Consider the following 21,560-nt stretch of genomic DNA (forward strand, 5'->3'; position numbering starts at 1 on the left):
CCCTTCCTCAGCCAGTTCCAGAGAAAGCACAGAGCATTTTAGGGACCACTGTCTTCCCAGTCTGGCATAAGAGCAGTGCACAGATGAATCCGGCATAAACAGCTGGACCCAGGCAAGAAAAGGGAGTGCCTGCGCAGCACGTGCCCACTGGCCTCTCACATGACAAGGGAGGCAGCCAGCAGGTGGGTGTGTTCCAACCCCAGCCTCATCCCACCTAGCCTCCTTCCAGCTGTGTCCGCTGAGCCTCAGTTTCCTCACTAGTACCTGCCTCCTGTTTAATCTACACCTGCTATGAAGATTAAATGTGTTTTGAATGCAGGTGAAGTGCTGAAAACTGCTGGCACCTAGGACCTGCTCAGTAACGCTGACAGCCATTCCCAAAACTGGCCCTGTTTACAGTGAGAGCACCAAGCATTTGGGCACCCACATGCTGCGGCAGTTCTAGACACTAAGGGAGCAACACCTGCTCTTCTACTTGGGCACTTCACAATCACATGGGAAATGTAACCAACAAGACCTGTTATCAGCAGGAATATAAGGTGTTAAAATGATGAATAGTTCCTGAGGGAGACGGTCTTGGATTAAGCCAGGTAAGGTTTCAGAAAAGGGAGGCAGTAGGGATGACAGGAGGCTCCCAACTGGAGGCAGCACAAAGGTCAAATTCCAGGTGTCACACACATACAGGCAAGGCCTGCTCTCAGAGTTACACTGATGCTGCTTTGATGACAAGACAGAACTTCATTTCGAAGCATGACTGGATTAGGAGTAGGTTCTGTCCTCGAATTTTCTTTAAAACAGTTACTCAAAGCACACCTGTTGTTATGTGAAGCTTCCAGAAGGTTTCTGATGATAAAAATGAACCCTCATACTCAAAAAGGTTTGGAGCCACTAGGCTAGAGGAATTTAAAGGGGGAAAAGTTGTAGGAACTGGGAAGGAATGGAATTCAAAATGTAACATGTGAAAACACTTCATGTTTGCAAGGGTACACCTTAGAAGACACAATGGAGTTCAGCTTCCATGTTGGGCACCACCGATGTGGGAAGCGGAAGACTGTCGTAGTTAAGCCCTCTGACATCAGAACCACCCAGTGATGGATTCAGACCCAAGGCTTCTGGTTCCCTTGTCTGCAATACCAGACAGATCGGTGAATCTCTCCTAGCCCCTAAAATGAAGATGAAGCACCTACCCTAGAAGTAATTCAAAGAAGCAACGAGACACTCCACACAGTAGCGTCTGGCACTGTGTAAGTGCTCAGTAAACAGCGGCTGTTCGTCTTGCAGCCTCTGCTGCCCAACAGAGACTGCTGCTGGCACACAGGAGACCGAGCCTAACTCTGCATGCAGGGGAAACCTGATGAGCCCCCTGACGTTTTCCAAGATTCATTTTCCTGCAGTGGATGAACCCAGGAAACTTTGCTGCAGTCCCAGTAACATCCAAAGGCCTTTAACCCCAATTGCCTGGCAATCCTTGGGATGTGAGTTCCCAGAGGGCTGCTGGTACTTCACCTGACATGACCCCTCTCCTTTTGAATAGGCTCCACAGAGAATTGCAGAACCTCCCGGTACTTGGATGGTCACAGAATCCAAAGGCCTATACACAGAATCCAAGGGCCTGGGTATGTCCACATAGCCACCTCACAGTGCCCCCAGACTGTGTTAAGCCAGCTCTGACAATAATCCACCACTTCCCTAAGCACATCACAGAACTCTCACCTTCCCCACCCTAGGCTTGCCTCCAAAAGCCACACAGAGCAAATCTAATCCAGAGGGTACAACAACACCCCAAATACTGAAAACCAGTGCCATGTAATGCTACCCCAAGGCCCTTCCCATTTTCTCAAGCCCAGACACCCCGACCATACCCACAGACACAGCTCGACATCTGCCTGTGCCCCATCCCACAGCAGAGAGGGAAAACTGTGCAATAATTTGCCGACTGTTCCTTCCAGCTCTGTTCCCCTCATGCCAGAGACAACGCAAGAAGAGCCTGCCTGCCTGACTACAGAACTTATTCTGAAAACCTGGATGATAGAATATACTTAAGAAAGCCATCTCATATTCTTAAGAATTCTCAACTGTTTTCAAATAAGGCATGGGGAGAACTGTTCCATTTGGACTTGAGACCTGCGGCACCATCAGGCCATCCCTGACTGCCGAACCCACATGCCACGGCACCCCACCCAAGCTCGTTCATGACCATGCTCTATCTGCCCTCCTCCCTATGAGGCGCCAGGCCCCTTGGGCACAGGGGCTGGGCACCTTCAGGTCTGTACCCTCTACACCCAGCACAGGAGCACTTGCTAATCAGTTAGTGACTGAAATGTAACTGCAGTGCCTCCCAAGGCATGGAATGTATTCAGAGAAGACCTTTAAATACAGCATGCAGAATTATCGGTATGTCTTTCTTACTCAGGAAATGCTTCCCGGTTCAGGGAATCCCGATGGCAAATCCACACCCTGCTCCAAGAGTGAAAAGCGGCTGTTTTGGAAGGTGCTCCAAGCATGGGTGCTAGCGAGACCACACTGCAATGAAATGTGCTGCCTCTCCTTTACTCACTGGGCCACAAACTTGGCTACCCATTCTGACAACCAGCTCCTGGTCCCCAAAGGAACCAGGCAGACGTGGGACAGCCTACCACTAGGAATACAAAGGAAAAGCACAACGTGCAGTAACAAAGCACCCAGTTTCCAGAAGGAGATGATAGTGGGGGAGTGGCCAGGGGACCCCTCCCGCTGGACTGGAGTCACCTGGAGTCAGTCTGGTTAAACTAGAGCTCCATCTGAGAAGATGCTCGCAGACCCCAAAATCAAGAAAAGGAAAGCCAAGTGTCCTCGTTCACCTAAGAGAGCTTGGCGCCCTTAAGGTACATGTCCTATCTTACACAGCTGCCCAGGGGCTGACGTGACCATGGTGCCCTTTTACATCTGTATCCAGAACAAAGCCCCTGACCACATGCTGGTCTTGGACAGTCCTCCAGGGCTCTGGGACCTCCAGCCAGGACAACATATTCTGAGGACCACCCAGAAACCTCAGTGAGGAGAGACTGTAAAGTCCACTTTCTCCTGAGGGACAGAATGAGTCAAAGACAAGGACATACACCTGTGTCACAGGTGATACTTGCTACCTTTCCATTTCCCGAAGTCAGAGAACACCACGCTGCTCCTCTCCTGTGCCCTGGCCACAATATACAGAGTAAAGACAGGAGAGTCCCTGAATCTGGGCAATTGTGGATCAGGTGGCATTTACATGTTTGGGTTTAGGGTCCTCTACTATTTTGGATAGGGTCAGAATCAAGACTCCTTCATTTTGCAATTTACACCATTCTGCTTTTCTGCAGAATAAATGGCATTTTAAGTTAATATCAAAAGTGCTGTAATGTTGAAGTAGAGAGCAAACTGGTCACACAGATTCATGAAAAGTTCCACATCGGTTGCTAGTTGCCACACCGTGGTCTGGCCCAGGTTTCTGTCTGTGACAGAGACCTTAAGATGTTCACGGGACAGGCTATCTCATATCACCACCCTGTTAGATGTAACATAGGTAAATCCAGCCCCAATCTGTAATCTCACATACACTTGTAGGGGACGTTATAGGATCCTCACACGTTTTCTTACCAGCTCAAAAATGCTGCCCCCTCGTGCCTCTTCTGGAGCCATCTCTCCAACTTTCAAGGCAGCGTGGTGGTGTTCAGAGTTGAAAGGACTCTAAGGACTGTCACTTAATGACTCTGGGTAAGTCCCTAACTTTGGTTCCACCACCTCCCATTAAGTCAGTAAGAAACAAAAGCATTTTGTCCTCCGCTTGCCCCTGGAGACACCCACTGAGCAGCACCTATTACATGATGCTGCTGGCTTCTGCACCTGCAAAAGGGGAGACTGGCTCCCCCACTCACAAGGCTGTTGGGAAGAAGCAGAACTCTCTGACAGGGTGCCACACAAACTAACAAAGCATACACCTTGGTTTAGAATTTTGTTAGCTGAGAAACTTCACACAATGTACCTTGCAAAGATATATTAAAAAAAAAAACAACCCTTCTAGAACAACTGACATTAGTCTCTGCTGTCCCTTCTAGGATCTGAACTTAGATCTGGAAGGAGCTTTATGGGGTGCATACACCAGTTCCCAATCCCACCCTGTGGACAAGAAATCTGCAGGCAAACCAAGGTAAGCAACATCCAACCTTCCAATTCTTAGGTGGGAAAATGATCTTTCTTGCTGTGTCTCTCTGCAGAGTGCCTCGGTCACCTCTCCCTTGGTCTCTGTTGCCTGAAGAGCTGTGAAAAAGAAAGCAGCTCCCAAGGATGTTTCCTGCTCAGAGCCTGGCAGCTGGAGGCACTGACACATGCGGCCAGGGCTAGCTCAAGTCCCTCTTTGCTGCAGGACTTTCTCAGGCCTCTCCCTGGTCTGAACACAGGGCATTCACCTGCAGTTAGCAAGCCCTGCCCTGTGCGGTTATTTTACTTGCCATGAGGATGCAGTACACCGTCTACTATTCGTCGGACCTTTCCTCTAAAAGCTAAGTTTGTTAATCATCACTTAACATCTGTGTTCCTCACAGTTCTACTGAGTAGCGTCTCAAGCCACCTGTGATTCTTCCACTCTCCAAAGTTCTGCATTAGAATATTCCACGACTGAACTCTTGGGCATAAAGCGGTCACAAAGGCTTCTTGGTAAAATGGGGCTCAAATGTAGCTCCTCAGGCACAGGTCCAAGATGGATGCTAGGGTTCAGTCAGTTTAAGCAGCAGGTAGAAAGTGTGCCTAATGCTTCTGCTCTAGAGGGAGAAGACAAGACAGGAAACATCCCCAAGAAGCTTGCGTGCTGCACAGGAAGATAAAGCTCATACCTCCACAAAATGAGTGTCCCAGGCAGATGGGAACCGAATCACCTGCTGAGGAGACTGCTCACTACGACTGCTGTGCGAGAGTAAGACACAGTCCTTCACTTTACCCACAATGCAGTGAGAGTAAGCTGGAACAATCACGCACACACTGCGCTTCGGAGAGATTTTCAACACCCTGGGCTGAAAGGGTGCACGACGAAAAGAAAAGCTCCAACTGCTCTGAAAAACTGTTAGTAGCCTTTTCAAAAGGAAAGTAGAGGATTTACTTTATTACTGAATTGGCAAAAATTATTAACTCTGAGCCTGCTGCTATAGGAATTCAAATGCATACTCCAGGGGCTAAAAGTGAGAGCACAGAAACCACTTTCCTCCTAAGAATTCCTTTGTCAAGGAGATGGTTGGTAAACACGACTTCGTCACTTCCCTAACTTTCCAGATACTTGTGGATATTAGGTCAGTTCCTGACACCGATTTTGCAAGCAATAGCTAAGTTTGTTAACCATAATTGCATGCCCATAAAGGTAAGCATTACATGACACAATTCTCTGCCACTTCTCTCAGAAGAGGTTTAATTTTAGTGTTGGCTTTTCAACACTGTCCCCGTTTTTTTTTTTCATGAGCATCTTAAATATGTGTCAACTAAATATCCAGTAGTGGAGTTCATCATTGGGCAGGGCAGAGAGGAGAGAGCGGCACGCCGGCAGCACCTGTGCTGGAGCCACCTGCTCTCACCTGAGCCCACATTGATCCAAGAGAAACTGCAGACGCACTGACATGCCCGGCTCTCACCATCACCTCCGCCAGCAGTCCTGTCCACGGCGGCTCTGTGTTTCTGCATGGTGTTTGCTCAAAGCGAACGGTCCTGTCAAATGGCCCATAACAGCGCTCAGAGGGTCAATCACAAAGGAGGCACTTTCCTCATTGTTCATAGTCAAGAAGATAACTTCCCAAATCCATCCACCCCATGTTAGTAGGACTCTGCCCAAGATCATCACTAAAGTCCCCGAAAATAAGCGGTATGAAATGCAAATTCCATGCCAGCTAACATAACCAGGGACCTATATAGCATTTCTGCATGTGCTAAGACACACAAAACTAAGATTTGTTCCGTCCTCCTTTCTTCTGCCTCAAGGAACCCTTTAGATTAGAACCTTACACAATACTGGAAACTGTGAGGTCACTGGAGTGACCTAATCTACAACACTGTGATCGCCTGTCAAAGTGCCGCCTGATCCCAAAGCTCTCTGAGGTGGCATTAAGGATCAGTGCTAATATCTCAGCAACCTCTCAGACTCTCCAGAAGGAAAGCGAGTGCGTGAAATTAAAAAAATTACCTTCCTGCTCCACAAAAGATGCACAAGTCACCAAGGCTATTTTTTTCATGTCACTAGTTTTATCCTCTAATATTTCAGTCTTAAAATTGCAGTGACACCAGTTACTGCAAAAAGGACATTCTAGAAGGTTTTATATAGCTTGTGCCCACTCCACCCCCAAAGTCATAACAAAAATGTACAATATAACATTTGTTAAAGACAATTACCATCAAGTCAATGTTAATGGGACCTGAATACCAGGGATAAGAGAAGTACTTATATCACAGCAACCAGAGCCTTCGAAAAAACTCATAACCCTTCAATCTTAACCAAAAATTGTATAAGCCAATGTGAATTATTCCCAAAACATCATCAGTGAAGCATATTGCTAAGAGTAATCAGCCAAGCTCATGTAAAAATGAAAGCAAAAACCCCTACGGTGAGAGAAACCTGAGTTACCTGGCCAAGCCAAAGATGATATTTTTCTTCCATTCACAGCACATTAAAAAGTGATCTCAATGGCCACTTCCTGGGAAGCAGGGCCTCCCCTCATACCTGGATGCTACTGCATCTTCCTACCGCCCTGCTCCTGCCGCGGGAAGAATGACCCCTACTGCCAAGAAACTCTTGGAGAAAATATGAGAATAGATCAGTCTTCCCACCCACCCCCCCACCCCCGCAACAACACACACACACACACACACACACACACACACGGAAGGGGAGGGGGCGGTCCCTCCGCAAACAGTAGCCTCAGCAAAGGGGCACCCGAGGAAGCGACACTCTGGAGTTAACCCCGACAGTCTGGGTCAAAACCACCAGACTGAGACCCCCCAGGTGAGGGAAAGAGCCTACTGAAACACAGCTCTTGGGTAAACGGGAGAGAAAAGTCCTCTTTAATTCACTACCTAAAAAATGGAGCTCCGGCTTGGTCAGAGACGCAATGGGTACTGAGGCCCAGAAAGGCAACAGGAAGGATCCCACCCTCCCCGAGATCATCTGTCGTCGGCAGCGACCCCAAGAGGGTTTTGGCAAAGGCGTGTCTAGTCACAGAAGGGAGACAGACTCTCCACGTACCCTGGGTACCCGGCCACGGGCAAAACAGACTGGGGGTTCTCTCCGAAGCCAGGAAGGTGCTGCCAGCCGAGAGGAGGGGGAAGAACGACTTCCCTGATCACCCAGAAGACCAAGACATGGGAGACATAAGTTCCCCGAGTCATACCCCGGACACCAGTTGCTTCACAGCCCTTCTCCCTCCCCTTCCCGCTCCGGGAGGGCTTCCCGGGGGTCTCGGGTCCCGGAGGGAGGGCGAGGCAGGGAAGCTTCGTCCAGAGCAGTGAGGGTCGTAGAGCTGGAGCAGAAAGGGAGGAAAAACTCTAGCCTCAGCCCCCCGTCTGCTTCCTCCGCCCAGGCCGCACGGAAGCCTCGGCCTCACGTACCGAGCGCTGCCGGGCTGCCCGACCTGCCCCCGGCCCGCCCCCGGCCCGGGCCCGAGAAGTGAGAGGCAGGGATGGCAGCGGCCCTCGAGGGGAGGTGGGCGCCAGACGGGTCCCCCGAAGCCCGGTGGGCGAGGGGTACAGGAGAGGGGGAGGGTCCCGGGCCCATGCGGCCTCCGTCCCAGCTCGCGCGGCGGGTACTTACGTTGCTCTGGGGGTCGATGGCCTGCAGCAGCCGGTCCCTGATCTGCTGCGGAGACGCCGGAGCCGCTGTCATTGCCTGGGCGAGGCGGGGGGTTGCGGCCGGGCCAGCGGGCGGGCGGGCTGAGGCGGGGGACGGGGGTCACTCACTCGCCGGCCTCCGGGAGCCGGAGCCGCATGTTCCCCGCGGCGCCGGGGGGTTGGGGGCGCGCGGGGTGGCGGAGAGGGGAGCCGGGGCCGGGTCTCGGTCCCGGGCCGCCGCCGCCACCGAAAGAGGAGGAGGAGCCGCCGGAGCCGCCGCCGCTCGCTGCCGCCGCCTCGAGAACCAAACTCCAGTGAGCTGCCCCCGCGCGGAGTACTCTGGGTAGTCCGCGCCGCACGCAGCGACGGCGCCACGCTGAGGAGGTTGGGAGATGGGGCGGGCGGAGACGCCAGGCCTGGGCGGGGCTGCCCGTGTGCACGCCCCGCGCCTCCGCGCACGCGCGCGCAGGCGCACTCGTCCGCCCTGACGCCCCGCCCCGCCGCCCGGCCTAGGCAGCCGTTGGGAGGAGGTTGGGCGGGGCAACGGCCCCCGTCCAGGTCACGGGGCGGGGCTTTCTGACGGAAGCGCGCGCGCAAAGAGTCCTTGAACCCGGACGCTCGCGCCGGCTACCTCGGGGCGGGGAGGGCGGCGGGAAAATCCTTCCTCTGGGAGAGCCTTCCCGGCGCGTGACTGGGGTACGGGAGTCGCAGGCTGAGCAGCTGCCGAGTTTTTTGTGAGGGCGAGGGAACCAGACGTCCACGTTGTGATTCTGCGCGCAGAAGGGTCATCGGAGTCCGGGGGTGTCGCCGCGGCCCCCCCGCCCCTCAGAGGGTGTGGGAATGGATGTGGTGGCAGGGCGGGGGTCTGCACCGCCACGCGCGACCCCGATCGCGAAAACGTGAGGCGGCAAAGCGCCTCTGGCAGAAGCCGCCCGCCGTAGCTGGGAACGCCGGAAAGCCGGAGGTTGCAAATCTGCGTCTACGCGGCGGCTTCTCCACCTCGGCACCACTGGCATTTGGGCGGGATCGCTCTGTCTTCGGGGCGGGTCCCCCGATCTGTCGGAAGTTGAGCGGCATCTCTGGCCTCCGAAGCGCCCCCTCCCCCAATCTGCAGTCATTGCCGCCGTCCCTTGTGGGGGCACAGTCCCCCCGCCCCCCCACCGGCAGAGAACCCCGTGATTGAAAGACCCTTCTACCCGCCTCTGCCTTGAGATTCTGTAAAACTGAGATGCTCATTCTCTTAACCAAACACGTCACAGAGGAGGAAACGGAGGCCCAAGGTCACCTAGATTTCGGGGTTAAGCCCAGAACCGCAGATGTCAAGTTTAAGGGCGCCCCTCCTCCCTCCACCCTGTTTATTGCCTTGGTAATTGCTCCCCTCTCTCTGGGAGCTCTGTTGGAAATGCTCTTGTGAGACGGGGTGGAAAGGCAAGCTCGGCGGCCTCGGGAGAAATCTTTTTTTTCCCACTGTTACAGGAAGACCTAGATTTAAAACAGGAGGAAGACAGCTGATGAGAACCACATGTGTGCCTTGGAGCTGCCCGACACCTGTTAGTCTTGTATTTGTTGTGCTTCTGGGAAATATTTTCATTTGCAAAAACGGCTGCTTCTGCACGTGGCTATGGTTGTGTGCTTCTGCACATGTGAAAAGTTTTACATCACACTTGGAGGAGAAAAGAAACACGGGCAAAACACTTGTCATTTACTGCTCCCAACCTCGCCCCTCCCAGAATGCGGTGCATTGTGTACATGGTGTACATGGTCCAAGTTGGAAACTAGCCCATTCGGAGATAATTCTCTCATTTCTGATAAGCAAAATAAGCAAAGCCTTCCTCAGGCATATTCTGGTCTTGCTTCTCTCTTAATTTCTAACTCGGATGTACAGTATCTTTTTTTTTTCAAATAAAGTATTACATAGGAGGCAATTTATTTTGCATAGGTCAGGTTATTTTAAGAAACATTTGGGCCGGACGTGGTGGCTCAAGCCTGTAATCCCAGCACTTCAGCAGGCGGAGGCGGGCGATCGCTTGAGCTCAGGAGTTCGAGACTAGCCTGGCCAACAGGGTGAAACCCCATCTCTACTAAAAATACAAAAATTAGCCGGGCGTGGTGGCGCGCACCTGTAATCCTGGCTACTAGAGGGGCCTGAGGCAGAAGAATTGCTTGAACCCGGGAGGCGGAGGTTGCAGTGAGCCAAGATTGCACCACTGCACTCCAGCCTGGGCAACAGACTCTGTCTCAAACAAAATGTGGGGCCAGCCACGGTGGCTGATGCCTGGTAGCTCATGCCTGTAATCCCAGCACTTTGGGAAGCCGAGGTGGGCAGATCACTTGCGGTCAGGAGTTCGAGACCTGCATGGCCAAAATGGTGAAACCCCTTCTCTACTGAAAAAACACAAATTAGCCGGGCATGGTGGCACAGACCTGTAATCCCAGCTACTCAGACGGCTGAGGCACGAGAATTGCTTGAACCCAGAAGGCAGAGGCTGCAGTGAGCTGAGATCACGCCACTGTACTCCAACCTGGGTGACAGAGCAAGACTGTCTTGAAAAATAAGTGAACATCTGGAAAGTACTCAACTTACCCATTTTTTAAAAACTAAGAAGCACTGACATGACTTGGTTCCTCAAGGGCACTGGCTCTTTTTGGTATCCCCAGTAGATAGAAAAATATTTGTGGAGTAAGTCAATGAAAGTTTCATCAAATACACGGTAGCGTCACACACACCCCCAGACATATGAATGCATTTGAGTTTCTACAGATCTGGTACACCATGGGTCTGGAGAGCTATTTCTGGAATGAATGAAATACTTCATAAAATATAATACTATATACACCAGGATACACAAAACACACACGGATATTTAGTTTTATTCCACATTTAATATACGTAAAAGGGTGCTTTTGTAAATGCAAAGATTAAATCAGACAGCCACTGAATTATAGTCTTGAAAACATTAGCAAGTTCTTTTAGGTCCAGGGTAGATACTGCAGTTCACTTAGCCAACTTTCTGCATTGAGACATCCTTGCCAGGGATCCTGTCAGTTATGCGAAGATGCGGCACGAGATAATTCCTCTTGCTGTGATGGTTCGTCCTCAGTGACAGGTCCCTTATAGTATTTAGGTACAACAAGGTCTTTTGTGCTTGGAATGCCCTTGAAAAAGCTGCCTCACCTGTTTGTGAGGGGAACCCCAAAGAGAAAGGGAGAGGAAGGGCTGGGTGCAGTGGCTCACATCTATAATCCCAGCACTTTGGGAGGCCGAGGTGGGTGGATCATTTGAGGTAAGGAGTTAAGAGACCAGCCTGGCCAACATGGTGAAACCCCACCTCTACTAACAATACAAAAATTAGCCGGGCATGGTGGTGGGCACCTGTATTCCTAGCTACTTGGGAGGCAGAGGCAGGAGAATTGCATGAACCTGGGAGGCGGAGGTTGCAGTGAGCCAAGATCACACCACCACACTCCAGCCTGGGTGACAGAGCGAGACTCCATCACAAATATAAAATAAAATAAAATAAATAGAAGAAAGGGAGAGGAAGTAGTTCAGAGTCCATGACTTGCTCTTGCCATGGGAAAAGGCAAGGAAGTTAGTGTCAGGAGGTCAAGTGCAGAGCATCTTCAGCCAACCTGGACAGTGAGGGAGTAGAAGGATGCTTCTCCCTGGACTCACTGCTGTGGCCTAAGCAGGAAGCGGGATATTCAAGAGCACTGCAGAGGAAGCCGTGATGAGGCAGGTTCACACAGCTGTACAGGAACAGTCTTCCACAGCAACACCTTGTAATAGCCAGGAGCAACAGCAGGAATGCGCTCATCAGACATGTCAGAAGCAAGCCCCTGAGAGACAGGCCATTTAAAGCACAGGGTTACTAAACGTACCCTAATAAGGGATGTGAGGGCTCCAGGGATTAACAGAAAAAGCCAGTGTGACAAAAACAACCACCCTCCTTTGACCCCTATGTTTGCTTTAACAGGCTGGCGGAATTTTTTTTTTTTTTTTTTTCGAGAGAGTCTCACTCTGTTGCCAGTCTGGAGTGCAGTGGCGTGATCTTGGCTCACTGCAATCTCCGCCTTTCAGGTTCAAGCGATTCTCCTGCCTCAGCCTCCCGAGTAGCTGGGACTACAGGCGGGCGCCACCACACCCAGCTAATTTTTGTATTTTTAGTAGAGACAGGGTTTCACCATGTTGGCCAGGATGGTCTCAAACTCCTGACTTCATGATCCGCCTGCCTTGGCCTCCCAAAGTGCGGGGATTACAGGCGACAGCCACCACACCCGGCCGCTGGCAGAAATTTTTAAAACCCTTTCTCATATATGAACTCATTCAACCCTATCAGTTATCTCAGAAGTACCTAGAGATGAGTTTCATAGTTCTGCTTGGCTTTGCACTAAGTCTTGTTTACTCTAAAAGTGAAACCAATTTAAATTGGTTTTGACTAACCTTGACATGTCAAAGATAGGTAGAAGACCTCAATTTTTTAATCACATCTTCAAGTAGGGATGGGGATACACAAAGGTTCCAGTTCTGAAGGCAAGCCCCGGAACCTGGCTGGGGGGCGGGAATTCATGAATACAATACTTTAATTGCACTGTACAAACACAACACGGCTGGGACACCAATGAATGAAAAAAGTCATTAACTGTGAGCATTTTTTTTTTTTTTTTTTTTTTGAGGCAGAGTCTCGCTTTGTTGCCCAGGCTGGAGTGAAATGGTGCCATCTGGGCTCACCTCTACCTCTTGGGTTCAAGTGATTCTCGTGCCTCAGCCTCCTGAGTAGCTGGAATTACAGGTGCATGCCACCATGCCCAGCTAATTTTTGTATTTTTAGTAGAGATGCGGTTTCGTCATGTTGGTCAGGCTGGTCTGGAACTCCTGACTTCAGGTGATCCACCTGCCTCAGCCTCCCAAAGTACTGGGATTACAGGCGTGAGCCACCACGCCCGGCCAACTGGGAGCATTTCAATAAGCTCATACCCTCTGACCCTGTGGATATGAGCGTACTGAAATTCACAACTTCTAGAAGTTTATCTGAAGGAGGCAATCAGATGTCGACAAATGTGTATGTACAAGGAAGTTCACTGAAGCACTATTTGTAAGAGTGAAAGATTGGAAGCAATGTAAGTGCCTAGCAATAGAGGAGTACGTAAATAAACTGTGATTAGTTCCCCACAATGGGAAGGTTATGAATTAGAAGGCGCCACAGGGAGCCTTGTGGGTGCTACAATAATCTAAGCCTCAATGTGAGCGGTGACCTCACTGGTGTATGTACATGTAGAAATTCACCAAGCTGGCAGGGCGCGGTGGCTCACGCCTGTAATCCCAGCACTCTGGGAGGCAGAAGCGGATGGATCACCTGAGGTCAGGAGTTCGAGACCAGCCTGGCCAACATGATGAAACCCTGTCTCTACTAAAAATACAAAAATTAGCTAGGCAGGTGGTGCGCGCCTGTAATCCCAGCTGCTCGGGAGGCTGAGGCAGAAGAATCACTTGAACCCAGGAGACGGAGGTTGCAGTGAGCTGAGATGGTGCCATTACACTCCAGCCTAGACAACAGAGTGAGAATCTGTCTCAAAAAAAAAAAGAAAAAAAAAAAAAGGAAGAAATTCACCAAGTTGTACACTGCTGTAAATTAAACTTCCAAAGTAAATTAAGTGTGTGCGTGTGTGTGTGTGATGTTGTCACTAAGAAAACCTGTATTGAGCTGGGTACAGTGGCTCACGCCTGCAGTCCTAACTACTGGGAGGCTGAGACGGGTTGAACCCAGGAGTTTGAGGTTGCAGTGAGCTACAACTGTGCCACTACACTCTGGCCTGGGTGACAGAGCAAGATCCCGTCTCTTACAACAAAAATAAACCCACTATTGATGGAGAAACGCTCCCAATAAATAATAAAATGCAGCATATAAACTATATACATTGTGATCTTAATTATACTTTTATTAAAATATACATACTTATGCACAGAGTGAATAGAAAAAATATTGGAAGTAAACCAAAATATTGACAGCAGTTATCTCTGATAGATAGAATGACAGATGATGTTTATTTTCTTCTTACACTTTTTCCTAGATTAGTTCTGCATTTTCCGGCATTCATATGTATTGTTTCCCAGCCATCCTGTCAAGCGCTGGGATTGTTCTGATCTCTGGGAGCCTCCAGGGCTGACTCCAGTATGGCTAATCTAAAGTGAGCTTGTAATCTCCAAAATCCTGATGGTGGCTTTTCTATTAGGCAGACTAATAGGTTCAGATATAGGTCCCAACAGTTTGTGTTTTCCTTACTGTCCCAGTTTTATATCATTATTCTTAGTACTAAACAGAGTGACAACAGGGAGTGACATTTGTTGAGGACCTACGATGTGTCAGGGTCCATGCCGGGGACTTCACATGAGGACTCCATGAAGCCCCCTTGGACACTCAGGTCCTCGTGTCATCCCCACTTCCCGCCCGCCACTGACGCTGGGGTGAACCTGCAACTCACTGTGGCTAAGAGAATGCAGTGGAAACCATGCTCTACCCAGTCCAGGCTGAAGCTTTAAGGAGGCCTGGAAGTTACCACACAGCCCAGCAATTCTACTCCTAGGAATCTCCCCCAAGAAAACTGAAAACATGGCTGCGTGCAGTGGCTCACACCTGTAATCCCAGCACTTTGAAAGGCTGAGGTAGGCGGATCACTTGAGCTCAGGAGTTTGAGACCAGCATAGCCAACATGGCAAAACCCTGTCTGTACTAAAAATACAAAAAATTAGGGAGGTGTGGTGGTGGATGCCTGTAGTCTCAGCTATTTGGGAGGCTGATGTAGGAGAACCACTTGAACCCAGGAGGTGGAGGTTGCAGCAAGCCAAGATCGTGCCACTGCACTCCAGCCTGGGCAACAGAGTGAGACTCTGTCTTAAAAAAAAAAAAAAAAAGGCAAGAAAACTGAAAACATATACTCACAGAAAGACGTGCGTACATGTAAATGTCCATAGCAGCACTGCTCATAATAGCCATGAAGTGCAGACAACCTGCCCACCTGGGTTCCTAGCCAGCCTTCTTTCTCACCATTCTTGAGTGCGTCTTCTCACACCTGTCCCACTGGGCACCCAAGCATGCAACCAAGTGATGTGGTCTTCGTGCCTCAAAGGAGTGACCCAGCCAAAGTCATGTGGCTGGATTTGGGGCTGGCTAAAGAGTCCAGCCCGTGGCCGGGCACAGTGGCTCATGCCTGTAATCCTAGCACTTTGGGAGGCTGAGGCAGGTGGATGACTTGAGGCCAGGAGTTTGAGACCAGCCTGGCCAAGATGGCAAAACCCCATTCCTCCTAAAAAAAAAAAAAAAAAAAAATTAGGCATGGTGGTACATGCCTGTAATCCCAGCTACTCAGGAGGCTGAGGCAGGAGAATCACTCAAACCTGGGAGGCGGAGGTTGCAGTGAGCTGACAAGACAGTACAGCACTCTAGCCTGGGTGACAGAGTGAGACACCGTCTCAAAAAAAAAAAAAAAAAAAAAAGTCCAGCCCAGAGCTCAGGGTTCCCAGACTCTGAACCAAATCAAGTATAAGCCATTTCCCCAAAGAGCAGATAGGAGAGGACCAAGGTGCTGATGTCCAAAACCAACTAGGAGGGTGGACCTGAAGGAAAAAAACAACAAACTCATCCTAGCCAATGGAGCTTCCCAGAAACAAAGGTGCAGACTTGTACCCCAACACAGAAGGCAACATCAAGAGAGTAGCCAGGCACAGTGGCTCACGCCAGTAATCTCAGCACTTTGGGAGGCCGAGGCGGGCGGATCACTTGAGGTCAGGAGTTTGAGACCAGCCTGGCCAACATGGTGAAATCCCATCTCTAAGAGAATGACAAAAAATTTAGCTGGGCCTGGTGGCAGGCGCCTGTAATCCCAGCTACTTGGGAAGCTGAGGCAGGAGAGTCGCTTAAACCTGGGAGGCAGAGGTTGCAATGGGCCCAGATTGTACCACTGCAATCCAGCCCGGGCAACAGAGCAAGACCCTGTCTCAAAAAAAAAAAAAAAAAATATATATATATATATATATATATACACACACACAATTTGACCCTGTGTTAGCAGAGTACTTGCCCCTACTCCCCTAAACGTCCCCATCCCAATCCCCAGAACCTGTAAATATGTCATGGCAAGGGATAATTAAGGGTACAGGTGAAATTAACATGACTCATCAACTGACTGCTGGATTCTCCTGGTGGCCCCAATGGAGTCACAAGCGTCCTTAAATGGGGAAGAAAGAGGTAGAGGAGTCAGAATTAGGAGACAGGGTGTCATGAGAAAGACTCGACAGGCTATTGGTTGCCTGGAAGATAGAGGAAGAGGCCATGAACCAAGGACGTGGGCAGCCTCTAAAAGCTGGAGAAGGCGAGGAAAATTTCTCCCTGAGAGCCTCCAGAAGGAACCAGCTATGTGGACACATTGATGCTAGCCTACAGAGACCCATTCTGTACTTTTGACTTCCAGAATTGTAAAGAATAAATTTGTGGATTTTTTTTTTTTTTTTTTGAGAGTCTCACTCTGTCACCCAGGCTGGAGTGCAGTGGTATGACCTCGGCTCACTGCAACCTCTGCCTCCCGGGTTCAAGCGATTCTCCTGCCTCAGCTTCCCATGTAGCTGGAATTACAGGCATGCGCCACCACACCCAGCTAAGTTTTTGTATTTTTAGTAGAGACAAGGTCTCACCATGTTAGCCAGACTAAATTTGTTTTGTTTGACACCATGAAGTTTGTGGTTATTTTTTTACAGTGGCAAGAGGAAACTAATACGGCTTTAAAGAAAAAGCTAGCCAGGCACAATGGCCCATGCCTATAATCCCGGCACTTTGGGAGGCTGAGGTGGGAGGACTGCTTGAGCCTGGGAGTTCAAGACCAGCCTGGGCAACATAGTGAGACCCCATCTCTAAAAAAAAAATAAAAAAATAGCTGGGTGTGGTAGCATGTGCCTGTAGTCCCAGCTACTCAGGAGGCTGACGTGGGAGGACAGCTTGAGCTCAGGAGGTTTAGGCTGCAGTGAGCTAAGATAGTGCCACTGCACTCCAGCTTCAGCTACAGAGCAAGACCCCGTCTCTAAAAATATAAAGAAAGAAAATTTAAAAGTAAAGAAAAAGTGGATCATTCGGTCCTTTAAGATGTGGCACTGCCCAATTAGAACTTTCCTCCATGCAATGCAATTACAGTCACTGAGGCACTGGATTTTCTAGTTTTATTTAACTAAGACGGAGACTGAAACAGCCACACGTGGCTCCTGGCTACTGTGCTGCTGAACACAGGCCCTCACTACTCAAAAGTGTGGTCCGTGGACCAGCAGTATCAGCATTACCAGGGAGCTCCTTAGGAACATAGGTCCTTGATCAGGTGTGGTGGCTCACACCTATAACCCCAGCACTTTGGGAGGCCAAGGCAGGAGGATCACTTGAGCCCCGGAGTTCAAGACCAGCCTGGGCAACATAGTGAAACCTCGTCTCTACAAAAAAATACATTAGCCGGCTGTGGTGGTATGTGCCTGTAGTCCCAGGAGGCTGAGGTGGAAGGATCGCTTGAGCCTGGGGGAGGTCGAGGCTACAGTGAGCCATGATCGCCTCACCTGGGTGACAAAGTGAGACTGTGTCTCAAAAAAAAAAGAAAAAGAAAAAGAAAAGAAATGAAATGTAGGCCCTCAGCCTGCACCTCCCCAGCCTGTTACGCAGAATCTGAATTCCACAAAAACACCCCCAAGGGATTTAGGGGGATGTTGAAATCTGAGACCCTCCCGTGGTTGAGGCCACCATTCACTTACACACAAATGCCTTCCTGTGCAGCACCAGGAGACAAAGCCCATCATAGAACTTCTCAGGGTGCCTCCTACACCACACTAGCTTTGTGTGTTTGTTCTTTAATGCCTCAAGGCATACTACTAGCCAAGGAGAGTAACTAACGGCAGCTGTTGAACACTATGGGTCAGACTTTGACCATCTGTTATGGACTGAATTGTGTCACCTACCCATGACTAAATTCATATGCTGAAGCTCTGACCTCCAACAGGGACTGTATTTGGAGACAGGGCCTTTGGGAGGTAATTAAGGTTAAATGAGATCATAAGGGTGGGGCGATAAGCTGACAAAAGGGAGGCTGGTTGTGGCGGCTCACGCCTGTAATCCCAGCACTTTGGGAGGCAGAGGTGGGTGGATCACTTGAGGTTAGCAGTTCAAGACCAACTTGGCCAACGTGGTGAAACCCCGCCTCCACTAAAAAAAAAATACAAAAATTAGCCAGGCGTGGTGGTACGCACCTGTAATCTCAGCTACTCAGGAGGCTGAGGCAGGAAGAATCACTTAAAGCCGGGAGGCGGAGGTTGCAGTAAGCTGGGATCCTGCCACTGCACTCCAGCCTGGATGACAGAGATTCTGTCTTAAAAGAACCGTGAGGCAATTAAACCTCTTTTCTTTTTCTTTTTTTTTTTTTTTTTTTTTTTGAGACAGAGCTTCACTCTTGCTGCACAGGCTGGAGTGCAATGGCACGATCTCGGCTCACTGCAACCCCTGCCTCCCGGGTTCAGGTGATTTTCCTGCCTCAGACTCCTGAGTAGCTGGATTTACAGGTGCCCGCCACCATGCCCGGCTAATTTTTGTAATTTTGTTTAGTAGAGACAGGGTTTCACCACACTGGCCAGGCTGGCCTTGAACTCCTGACCTCAGGTGATCCACCCACCTCAACCTCCCTAAGTGTTGGGATTACAGGCATGAGCCACCGTGCCTGGCCATTAACCTCTTTTCTTATAAATTACCCATTTCTTTATAGCAATGCAAGATGGCCTAATACACAGCTCTAGCTGACTAATATACCACCATCTCACTGAAGGCTTGCAAAACCCAGCTGAGAAAGTCTTTTAATAAAAGCAACAATATTAATAAAAACAGTGACAACTACTGAGTGCCTGCCCAGCATCAGGCACGTTATAGGCCCATATCGAGGCTGTCTCCTTCACTGTACCCATTATCACAGATGAGGACGTGGAGGTGCAGAAGGGCCAAGACACAGAACCCAGGTCTGAGCTACACCTCCAACTTGCTTTCTGCTGCAACCATCTTTTCCACCTTCTTTCTCATGCACACAATGTACTCTAATTAGATGTAAAGCTTTATTTCCCCTAAAATTTCCACAGTTCCCTTGGCACAGTCCACACTCTTTTGCCTAGGTTTACCACCAACTGCCAAGATAATAATGTAAACTAGACACCAATGAACAGGAAACAGGATCCACTAGTAAGAAGTCATTTTTTTTTTTTTTTTTTTGAGACAGTCTTCCTCTGTCGCCCAGGCTGGAGTGCAGTGGCGTGATCTCGGCTCACTGCAAGCTCCGCCCCCCAGGTTCACGCCATTCTCGTGCCTCAGCCTCCCGAGTAGCTGGGATTATAGGCACCTACCACCTCGCCCAGCTAATTTTTTGTATTTTTAGTAGAGACGGGGTTTCACTGTGTTAGCCAGGATGGTCTCGATCTCCTGACCTCGTGATCTGCCCGCCTCTGCCTCCCAAAGTGCTGGGATTACAGGCGTGAGCCACTGCGCCCGGCCATAAGATGTCATTTTTAAAAAACTGTCTAGTCCAGAGATCAGTAAACTTTTCCATAAAGGGTCAGAAAGTAAACAGGTTCAGCTTTGCAGGCTGAATGGTTTCTGCTGCAAGGACTCAATCCTGCCCTTATAGTACTAAAGGAGCCACGGACGATATACAAACTAATGAGCACAACAGCTGATATAATTTGCCTGTGTCCCCACCCAAATCTCATCTTGAGTTGTAGTTCCCATAATCCCCATGTGTGGTGGCAGAGACCTGGGGGCAGGTAACTGAATCATGGGGTGGTTCCCCCATGCTATTCTAGTGATAGTAAGTTCTCACGAGATCTGATGTTTTTATAAGGGGCATCCACTTCACTCAGCTCTCATTCTTCTCCTTCCTGCCGCCATGGGTAGAAGGACATGTTTGTTTCCCCATCCGCCACGACTGTAAGTTTCCTGGGGTCTCCCCAGCCGTGCATAACTGTGAGTCAATTAAACCTCTTTTGTTTATAAATTACCCAGTCTCAGGCAATCTTTCGTTTTGTTTTTTTTTTTGTTTTTTTTTTTTTTGAGATGGAGTTTCGCTCTTGTTGCCCAGGCTGGAGTGCAATGGCTCAATCTCGGCTCAATGCAACCTCCACTTTCCAGGTTCAAGCGATTCTCCTGCCTCAGCCTCCTGAGTATCTGGGATTACAGGCACCTGTCACCATGCCCAGCTAATTTCTGTGTTTTTTAGCAGCAGCACGATCTCTGCTCACTGCAACCTCTGCCTCCCAGGTTCAAGCGATTCTCCTGTCTCAGCCTTCCAAGTAACTGGGATTACAGGTATGTGCCACCACGCCTGGCTAATTTTTGTATTTTTAGTAGAGATGGGGTTTCACCATGTTGGCCAGGCTGGTCTCGAACTTCTGGGATTACAGGCGTGAGCCTCCCTGCCCGGCCCTTTTTATCCTTCTTTTTCTTTTTATAGCATGCCTTTTCCTTTTACACAAACAGCATCTGTCTTTCATCAACATAGGAAAACATCAGGAGGCCTGTCAAATATTTCATAAACTCAAATTTGGTAAAGGAGATAATGAAATGGTTGAAATGAAAAGAAAATGCCTTGCTAATGACAGCTTCACTGGCTTTTCAAATCTAACCACTTCAGAAGAGAGCGGATCTCATTATATCCAACATCGCACTGCTGCTGTTCTGCTGTTCTGAGGAGTCTCAGGGAGCCTGAGAGGGGTCTTTCGTCTAACTATCAAGAGAAAGAGGCCAGTTGCAGCAGCTCACGCCTGTAATCCCAGAACTTCAGGAGGCTGAGGTGGGCGGATCACCTGAGGTCAGGAGTTCGAGACCAGCCTGGCCAACATGGAGAAACCCCATCTCTACTAAAAATACCAACATTATCCAGGCGTGGTGGTGGGTGCCTGTAATCCCAGCTACTTGGGAGGCTGAGGCAAGAAAATCACTTGAACCCGGGAGGCGGAGGCTGCAGTGAGCTGAGATCGCGCCACTGCACTCCAGCCTGGGTGACAGAGTCTCAAAAAAAAAAAAAGAAAGAAAGAAAGACAGAAAACTGGGTTTTGGTCAATTGATTAACCACCACACTTGAAAATGGGAGGGAAGATTTCTAGCAAATTTAAAAAATGTGTTTGTGTATATGTTTGTTAAAATGCAGGCCACAAGGGTACAGATGATTCCCTGAGTGGCTTTGGGAGGGAAGGGACACCTTGGGATTCTCCATCACACCCTAGTTGATAGGTCGGCAAATTTTTCTGGTAAGGGGTCAAACAGGTGACATTTTCCATTCTGCAGGCCATATGGTCTCTGTGCCACTACTCCACTTTGCAGTTATAGTATGGAGGTTGCTAAAGCAATTCTAAGTAATACACACACAAAGGGGTGTGGCCAGATTCTAACACAACTTTTTTTTTTTTTTTTTTTTTGAGATGGAGTTTCACTCTTGTGGCCCAGGCTGGAGTGCAATGGTGCGATCTCGGCTCGCCACAACCTCTGCTTCCCAGGTTCAAGTGATTCTCCTGCCTCAGCCTCCCTAGTAACTGGGATTACAGGCCTGTACCACCACACTCGGCTAATTTTGCATTTTTAGTAGAGACAGGATTTCTCCATGTTGGCCAGGCTGGTCTCGAACTCCCAACCTCTGGTGATCCGCCCACCTTGGCCTCCCAAAGTGCTGGGATCACAGGTGTGAGCCACTGT

General features: G+C 49.6%; 2 protein-coding genes across 6 annotated transcripts in view; both read right to left on the minus strand.

Annotated features, from left to right (window-relative positions):
* The window catches only part of MED26 (mediator complex subunit 26), a 52,998-nt gene extending 44,747 nt beyond the window's left edge, over positions 1-8,251 (minus strand). The window contains exon 1 of one of the 3 annotated variants that reach the window (XM_004060228.5): positions 7,799-8,251. In XM_004060228.5, the coding sequence (XP_004060276.4) occupies positions 7,799-7,870 (72 nt within the window). In that variant the 5' untranslated portion in view covers positions 7,871-8,251. Of the gene's footprint in view, positions 1-5,576; positions 6,804-7,234; positions 7,630-7,798 lie in introns of those variants that run through there. The other 2 variants (XM_063701083.1, XM_063701081.1) reach the window with 2 other exon arrangements.
* A 2,427-nt stretch (positions 8,252-10,678) lies between these two features.
* The window catches only part of SMIM7 (small integral membrane protein 7), a 30,148-nt gene continuing 19,266 nt past the window's right edge, over positions 10,679-21,560 (minus strand). For 2 of the 3 annotated variants that reach the window (XR_002003695.4, XR_002003694.4), the window contains exon 6: positions 10,679-11,652. The gene's annotated coding sequence lies outside the window, so the exon portion shown is untranslated. Of the gene's footprint in view, positions 11,653-13,727; positions 15,118-21,560 lie in introns of those variants that run through there. The other variant, XR_008674208.2, reaches the window with a different exon arrangement.

Source organism: Gorilla gorilla, chromosome 20 (genome assembly GCF_029281585.2).
Source record: "Gorilla gorilla gorilla isolate KB3781 chromosome 20, NHGRI_mGorGor1-v2.1_pri, whole genome shotgun sequence".
Lineage (NCBI taxonomy): Eukaryota > Metazoa > Chordata > Mammalia > Primates > Hominidae > Gorilla > Gorilla gorilla.